The sequence below is a fragment of the Nesoenas mayeri genome, assembly GCF_963082525.1.
Source record: "Nesoenas mayeri genome assembly, chromosome: 9".
Lineage (NCBI taxonomy): Eukaryota > Metazoa > Chordata > Aves > Columbiformes > Columbidae > Nesoenas > Nesoenas mayeri.
In genome coordinates this window covers 12759948-12768929 of record NC_137557.1, presented here as the reverse complement: position 1 = coordinate 12768929, position 8982 = coordinate 12759948, and the positions used below count along the sequence as shown (strand labels likewise).

The window sequence follows — 8982 nt, the reverse complement described above, 5'->3', positions numbered from 1 at the left end:
AAGACAAAGCTTTGCTAACTGCTCACCTTCCCCTTTGCATTTACCCCACCTGCACAGTGACATCTCAGCTCATTCTGAGCACAGCTTTAGCTCTGGCTAAACGGCCTTTTCCTTCTTTTAAATACAGAGGAAGGGAATGGAAAGAAAAGTCCACCTATGTACTGCAGTCCAGATATAGGAATGGAGGACCCAGAGCACAGAGCTTAGTCCAGCCCATACTGGCTTCCGAGTTTCTGTCCCGTTACAGGCAGTGCCTCACTGTTCTTCAGCTCCAGAGATCCAAGGCTTGAGTTTAAACCTTGATCCTCTCGGAGAAAGCCCTTATGCACAGTTTGAACAAACCGGTGTGCTGCGTTTCTGCAAAGACCAGCAAACTCCTGTGATCTCTAACACCTCCAGCTCCACCGAGGCTGCCCTTTGCCAAGACCCAGGGAGCACCATGCTGTGCATCAGCACTAATGATTGCTCTAGCGGTGGTAGAAACAAGGTTTTTTCCCCCCACACCAAGAGGGGAGAAAAGACTGAAATGCTGATTCTGATACAAGATTGTTGGTCTGTTTCCATTTGAGAAGTGCAAGACCTACACTGGGCAAACTGCAGGACAGCCCCTGGCAGCACTCAGCAGCACTTCCCAACGTGCTCTGAGGGCGGACGAAGGGGTGAGATATGGGAATCCAGCCAGCCAAGGTGTGGATGCCCAAAAACCTCAGGAGCACACGCAGCCCATGACTCCTGCGCAGCCCCAGCACAACCACAGTACGGATGCAACCACAGAACACAGCTGGCAGCAGCAACAACTTCTGTTTCCTATCCTAGAAGTGGCCTGGATCCTTTAGGTGCTCAGAACGTGTCTTAAGAAGTAACTCCTTCAGAGGCTGAACTTCTCTTTTTCCATGACTTCCAAGTCTTTCTGCCCCTCTCCTTTGCTAGTGTTGATTTGCTTCAAGTTCCACCAAAATCCTTAAGAAAGGCACATTAGCTTGGTGAAGATCTTTTTCACCTCCTTTAGCCATAAAAAGCTTTCTGAAATCCCATATTGTTCATCAACTTGTCTCTAGAGAACCAGACTTTAAAAACATGAAGCAGTCTGCATCTTCTTAAGTCCAAACCTCCATGGGTACCATGGACTCTTTTGTTCCAACGGAGGGAAGCAAATACTCTTCCTCCAGAAAACGAAAAGGGAATTGTACTAAAAACCCACGAATCTTTTTTAGTTCTTCTGCTGCTTTCACAGGATCATCATTCGCTAATTTGGGCTTGTTGATGAAATCACGCAGTTGGGTTAAATTATTCACCTGGTCACTGGGAAGGCATCGAAAAACCTGATCAAAACAGAAAGAAGCGGCATGTCAGAGTGGGGGAAATAGTGCAATGCAGAGCTCCTGAGAAAGACCAAAACATCCAATACAAATTCCCCAGGCTGGGAGTGACTTAATTTACAGCCTGAAGAACAGAGAGGGCAGAGGTTATGTGCCTGTCTGTGACATTGTGGAGCAGGCAGAGGGGAAACTCGAGGGATTTTTCTGATCACTGCAAAAGCTCACTAGAAACAATAAGTAAAATTTACTTCTACTCCAGTTAGGCTATGGCCAGCTGGAAGCAACAGATACACTGCAGTAATCCACTGGAGCTACAGCTGATACAAATAAAAGGAAAAAATGAGACCTGCTTGGGCTGCTGTCACACTTTGAGGATGCACAAACTGCAGTTTCTTGTTCACAGCTCTTGCATCCAACACTACTTGTTCCCTCAAAGCATCTCCAGCTGCTGGAGCTGGACCTGCTGCCCTCACCCTCCCTGTGCTGCAGCATCTGCTGCTGCCACATGGGATGGAGGAAGGGGAAAGGTACCACATTCTCTCACCTTATCAAAGATGGTGGCATTGCGAGCCGCCGTAGAAATCCACACTTCCTTGAAGAATTTGTCACAGACGGGATCCTGATGTTCTGGACTGAGCTCTGAGCCGCCAAGGACAACCCTGAGAAGAGAAGACAAAGGGACTGATGCTCATGGATGCTGTAGCACCAGGCGCTCCCCCTGCTGAGGAACGCCAGGGGAGGAAAAGTTTCCTTGGGACTTGCCAAACCCCATGTGCTCCCAGCAGCCTCCCGCTCCCGTCCCCTGCAATAGTCTGTCAGCCTTGACACTTGCACGAGTTTCTCCTTTTTTTTTCTTTCTGTGCAATAACTGTCCAGATGGGAACAAAAAAAAAATAAAAAAAAAGAAAATGAAAAATGTCTTCATGAAAAAATGGCCGTGTTGTGGGCCAGATGGCTGCTCCAAGTGAGGAAACTTCCATTAGAAAGAGACACTGTCACCCAAAATTAAGGGAGTGTGAAAACAGGATCTGGAGGCAAAATATCACTGTCTTGTTTATGAGCTCTCCTAGCAAAACCGTTGAGCTAAAGGATTTGTAAGTCAAGTTGCCAAGCTGAGGACAAGAGCTGTGTGAGAAAGGCTAATGCCAGGGAAACAGCTGCAAAACTCTGCGCTAAGTCCAGGCCAGACAATGCTAAATCTGAGCAGGTGGCAGCAGCTGCATTGGTTTGAAAGGCTGTGGGCAGGAGTAATCCTGAGCTCCGAGTCCCGTCTGCATCCCTGCACTCGGTCAGCCTCACGCGTCCCACCTGAAGCAGCGCAGCCGGAGGGACTGGGCAAACTTCCCAGCGCTGTAATCCTCTCCATCCATCACCGAGGGGACGGTCTCAGTGTCCTGCACGATGATGGCGATCTCACTGTCCCGCTTGCCCAGCATGCTGCGGTCATTGATGTTGGCAGAGCCTAGTGAGGGGAAATGCAAGCACCAGCAATGCATCACTTGCTGCAGGAGATGCTCCTGCACATCCTCCATCACTACCCACTGCCCCCAAGACCTTCCACATCCCTCTTCTTCACAGGAAACCAGCCATGGCTTTGCCAGATAAAACCCTGTCCAGAAAGGCTTCCTTAGGAAAACAGATCCTGAGAGCAGAATTTAAGGGAGGGAAAAAAAACACCTAAATTTTGCAGGCTTCAAAAGCTCCAGGCTTGGAAGAAGGTTACATCACAGCCAAGCCCAGGCCAACATTTTCAAAAGTTCATTCTCTCTGTAATTTCCCAGATGCTTTTGCTGAAGGATGACATGGCTTTCAAAGGTCTTTATGGCATTTGGTTTGGATACCATGCTAGCTGACACAGGACAGCCTCCATGGGTAAATTCACTCCTACCTTCAGTAGCACAGAGAGGGGAAGTTTTTCATTTGCATTTGAGAGGTAGGGGTTTTCAGGAGGGGAAATCTAGGAAGAAGGATGCCATCTCCCTGCTGTGGGTGACCACCTCTCCAAAATGCACCACCACATGCACATAAAGGTTTGGGTGCTGGGCTCATGCAGTGGCTCCAGGCCTGACTCTGCACCATGGTGGGAGCTCCCCATATGTCATGCAGGGTCTGACACCCACAGCCTTGCTGGAGACCAGCTGAGGCTTTATCCCCCAAGGCTTTCTCTGTCCCATTTAGATGTCAGAAGCTGAGGGGCAGGGGACACCTCAGTGCTTGTTTGCTCCAGGGGAATGGCAAGATACAACCAGTGATAGGAGTCATCAGGTCATTAACCCACAGGAATGACCAAACAGCAACAACAATCTCCAGACACAGCCTCTAGCTCTGTAAGAGACCCTCAGGCACCAGTTAGCCATGAAGCTTTCACAGTGACTGAATTAATGCAAGGGGATCTTACACCTCCAGAGGAAAAACAAACTAAGCCCCTCTCCATCCTTTCACCTCCCTCTCCTGGTTGGTGGCCCCGTTAGCATTTTATTTCCAAGCACTGTCTCTTTCTTGGGTGAAAAGGGGATGACACTGGGTCTCTATCACTGTACCCATCACCATGGATGTATATGCTGTATAAAAGAGTCCTCAGGCTTACAGGTACAGAAAACACAAATTAAAGGGCTGTTTCAGGCTCCCAGACCATCACAGTTGCTCCTGCTGCAATAATGAAACTGTCCCTGGGGTGCTCCATCTCCTGGAGATGGTGTCTGACCCCTGAGAGGGGAACAGAGGAGAAAACCTAATCCCAGGTCAGCTGGGACTACAGGCTGAATTGCTGCTGTGAAGGAGGGGAGTACTTTGAGTCTTGCAAAATCTGGTATTAAGTTATTCTCTGACAAAGTTTTCGTTGCTGATATAACAGATTGAAAAGGGTTTCTTTAAAGAAACAGGCTAAAATTCTGCTTTTCTGCTGCAATGTAGAACTCTGAGCCTGAAGTCTCTTGTCTTTGCTTCGTGATCTCATAATAAATATGGTAAAAAGAAAAGAATGAAATTATATCTATTTCTTGTTATAACATATTTCCCCATTCTTAGGAAATGGAGCTGATAAATGACACATGTTGTCCAAACCTTCCAAATTTTACAGCACATTCTGTTCTTTAAGGAACAGATGACAAGTCTCACAAGTCTTCCTGCTAGAGCAGAGTTTGATACAAGACAGATGGACAATATTTCCTCCACTGGGATTCTCTTCACTGTTACACAGAGATTTAAAACCATTTTAGAAAAACAAATTAAGTGACAGCCCTCCAAATCCTTTCCTCCCTCCTACCTACCCTCCTGATGAATTTATGGTATTTTTTTAAACAGCAAAATATTTCACAAGAAAGAAATCACAACATAGAAAAGAACATGGCTCTGCAGCCTGCACTGAGCACAGGGAGGAAAAGCAAAGGGCCTAATCCAGATATAATCGAGTGGTCCAAATCCCTCCTGCAAGCCCCCTGCTCACCAATTATAACTGTGTTGTCATCAGCAATAAGCAGTTTGCTGTGAACATAGATGAGCTCTGTGACTAGTTTTCCTTCCAACTCTGCGTATGTTCGAAGTCCACAGAACGATATGTAGTTTATCCACTTATCTCCAACTGAAAATTAAAAAAAGAACAAAACTGATGGGATGAGAGAGTTGGAAAATAGAAAAAGACGCTCCTTATATACAGACCCATATGAATAACAGTTCACTTTTGACATTTTTTTAAAAAATAGTAATAATAAAAACCAGATAATGGAAATAAGTTTCTTTAAAAATAGACATTAAAAGCTGCCTGTGGGCTCTCTGTGCTGCTCTGATCTGCTGCCTGCTCAGATACTTCTACTTTGGAGAGAAATGACCCCGATCTCCCTCACACAGCACGCAAGCGCGCACAATTGATCCTAACACCTTAAAATAACTGGACTATGCAACTGTTCTTCTGCAGACCCTCCAGAAAGGAGGCTGGAAGCAGGTGTTTTGTCCATGCACAGTATGGAAAATATGTCCTAATGTACTTGCAGTTCAGATTCACACAAAGACCCAGAACGAATGAGGCATTATATACACCCCCAGTATTTGCGATATGTGGGTTTTCACGGTGCTCCGATTCCCAGCAGAGCAAATCCAAGCAGGGACCCTCACAGTGAGGAAACAGCCCAGGGTGGGATTCACGGGGGAGGCTGAGGGCTCGTCGCTCTCAGAAGCGTGACCTAGTTCAGGACATTTTCCAAATAACACGATCCCGAGCAGCTGCAACTGCGCTGGGCTCCTCCCTGGGGTCCTCCCCTCCTCCGGATCCTGGCTGCATCCCATCCAAGTCTGACAACTGGCCACAGCTCGTGTGACCCGACAGACCTGGCCACGAGTGACAGCAGGGCAGGAGGTCGCCCACCAACCCTGCAAAACTGTAGCTCACATTTCTGGGAGATGCCCTAATCCACATCTGAACTCCTCAGCCACAGCAAACCCATGTTAATAAGAAGCTGGAGAATCTGATTTAGATGTTATAGCCATATCCATCAAACAGCAGCATCCCAAGACTAAGTAATGTAAAGGAGAGGAATAAAGCTCTTACCCTCTGCTTTCAGCTGGCCCAGGATTGAGTTTTCTCCTCGGCACATGGTCCTGGAAAGAAGGTAGGCAGCCATCAGCACAACCACAACTTGAGGCAATGGCATATGCTGAGGCAGAACCGGGCGAGGTAAATCACAAACACAGATGCTTCTTAAATACCCCATGAAAGCAGAAGGAACATGGTGCTTCCAGAACACACATTCTTCCCAAATGACTGTCGACATATCAAGAACTGCTCATTTCCTAAAGGAGTTCCTACCAGTCCATGTAGGAGCTGGGGAGCATTTTTGCCTTCTAGAGCACACCACAATGATGATAAACACGTTATAAACAGGGCTGCTACTGTCTGTACTACAGGTCTGAATGCGAAGTGACAAGAAAGAAAGTCAACACAAGCAGAACACCAGGTCAGGGAGCTTTTGCGAGTATGGGTGGGCTGGAAAAGCCACAGCTGGCATCTTGTTTAAAAACAAAACAACCACCCATGGGCAGTTTCTAAAGACCTGTGTTCCCCATGTGGAAGAAAGCTCAAGCAGAACGGCCTGGTTAGGGAGATGTGCTGCTTTCCTTCTGCTTGCATCTCCTGTCCTGCTTGTCCTTACAGAAGTGCAGTGGGACCCCTGTAGACAAGGCAGATTTCACTCCAGAGGCAGCAGTACTCTCCATAGACTGACTGTGCCCTGGCCCTACCATAACACAGCAGTTTTCCAGTAAAGCCATCTCATCTTGGGCTGTTTTACTTTCCTCTATACCCCGTATCCCAGTGCAGGGCCTCCCAGCACCACTGCTGTGTTGCACATGTCCCCCAAGACACACACCCCGGAGCAGAAGAACAGCACAGGGGAAGATGCCATTGCCTTTGCGGGGCTGATGGACAGAGCCAGGTGAAAAATCAACTGAAAAGGCTGATGTGGAGACAAAGCCCAGCTTTCCTACCCAACAGAGCGTGGCGATGGGGGCGGGTCTGACAGCCCTGCCTGCAGTACCTGTAGTTGAAGTGCATGATGGCCTGCAGTGCGTTCCCCCCGCCGGTCGAGATGTCTCCTTCAAACCCAGGCAGCAGCGGGATCACCACATAGACTCGGAAACGTTTGTTTTCCCTGAAATGATAGTTTGGGGGAATATTAGGCTGCAAATGTTACAGTCTCGTACAAGGTTAGTCCCTTTGGTTTTGCTTTCCCTGTGCTGACTGACTTAGTTTCTATCCAAGGCTGCTACACAAATTCTAAGGGAGCAAAAGTGTGAAGTGTATTTCCAGTCTCAGGTCTTCATCACCTGTCATCAGTACTTCAGTGAGTTCTCAGACCCTTAGGGGAGAAGGAGTAATTTACTCTCAGCAGACAACAAGAGTTAAAGGAAAAGAAACATGTTTTCACTGAAGTTCAAAGGCAGGCTAATTATTTTTCAGATTGTGTCTGCCACTATCTAAGTTTGTTCGAGCACCCCAACAGCCCAGTCACATGGATACTGGTGCAGACTGGTGCGTACCACCACCCAGCAGTCCACAGCAAAGATTACAGGGCTATCACAGGCAGAAAACCAAAATCTAACCTGACATTTCCACTGCATCCTGGATTTCAGAAGTGAGAAACATCATAAAAAGTGGAAAAAGCTCTGGGCACGAGCAAAACATTGATCATTCAGGAAGGCAAGCATTTGACCAACACATCACAGCCTACAAACATTCCATTCCACCGGAGATCCACAAACTAAACTGTACCCAAACTGTGATCTTATGCCGGATCACCCAAGCCGTGACCGCAGCAGTGCCTGGGGCTTTCCTTAAAGTCCACTTTGGGGTTTTCTTTGTGGACAAATGCCAGATGGATCTGCTCTGCCAGCACTTTCCAGGCACCCATGGGTAATGGCAACTCCCTGGCCTGTGCCCAGAGGAGGAGGAAGAGGAGAAGGATGATGATGCTCCATCAAAAGATGCTGCCACTAGATGGCAAACACACTTTAAATCAGGACAAAACCATCTCAGGAGCAGCCTGAAAATGAGCCAGCTTTCAGTTTTTCTTAAAACCATTTTTTCCTCAAGCAAGTTGTGCCTGTGCATTTAAGGGCACAGGAATCGTGAAGAACTGGGGTCTCATCTCACCTGGGAGGGAGACTCTGAGGACCTGGGTTTCTTTAATTTCAACCAGCACCTCCTTATAGCTGTGCTATGCACTGTAAGCTAGCTTTAGTCTGACAGCAGACCTTAGCAACAGCTAATGAGGTCTTACCCATTCGCAACAAGTGACTTTGAAGTTAAGCCTGTTTGTATCATGAAAAGGATCTACTAACAAAAGCATCCCCAAAAGGCAGCTTGTTTGTCTAAGCCCAGTGTTTATTAAACTCGTCAAAGAGCCACCCATGGAAAAAAAAAAAAAGAAACCAATAAAAGAATGTTATTAATTACATCAGTAGAAAATATTTAGTCTAGAAGAGTGAAAAGTGTACAACCTTAACTAAAGAATTTATTTTACAATTAAGCATTTGAGCATCACCTACACTCTTTTCCTGGGACAATTTGGAACATGAGTATTTGATACAAACCCTTTAGGTCTGAATTTACCTTTAATCTTAGGCAATGCCAAGCACTCTAGAGTGTGCAGAATTGGAATCTTATATTCAGTTAGGAATCACTGACATTAGGTTGGCACAATATTGGCATAAAATTAGAGTAATACAGAAATGAGCATCACATCTGAAAAAGGGGTCACTGAAGAATTTGCGTGACTCCCTTTTGTGCTAGACTTTTTGATGTCTGGACAGAATGACACCTGTTACACACACCTTATATAACAGGAAAATCTTAACAGATTACCTGGAGAATTTGCTGCTACCTTGGTAGCATCACTAAAAGAAGGCAAACTGATGCAAAGGGCCCATGGCAATCAGTTCCCAAAGGCAGGAACAGCAATCCAGAGCAGCTTTCCAAGGGGACACCCCATAGGGACACCATGTCTGGCTGACTGTGAGCCTTCGGGTTGCAAGGCCAACACCAGGGATGCCATTGCCAGCTGCTTGCCTGCACCTCAGCCATATCACAGGACTCATTAATAATAATTAATAATATAATATTATGCTTATTTTTCTGTGTTTCCCACCTTGCACAGCACTGGCACAACTTCTC

At 46.8% G+C, this 8982-nt stretch overlaps 1 protein-coding gene across 1 annotated transcript in view; it reads right to left on the bottom strand.

Moving 5' to 3' along the window:
- Positions 1 to 1097: 1097 nt before the first annotated feature.
- The window catches only part of PLD1 (phospholipase D1), a gene marked incomplete at both ends in the record, with an annotated part of 41607 nt that continues 33722 nt past the window's right edge, over positions 1098 to 8982 (bottom strand). The window contains 6 exons of the mRNA XM_080349961.1: positions 1098 to 1322; positions 1864 to 1978; positions 2628 to 2781; positions 4765 to 4899; positions 5863 to 5912; positions 6848 to 6961. Of these exons, the coding sequence (XP_080206087.1) occupies positions 1098 to 1322; positions 1864 to 1978; positions 2628 to 2781; positions 4765 to 4899; positions 5863 to 5912; positions 6848 to 6961 (793 nt within the window). The remainder of the gene's footprint in view (positions 1323 to 1863; positions 1979 to 2627; positions 2782 to 4764; positions 4900 to 5862; positions 5913 to 6847; positions 6962 to 8982) is intronic.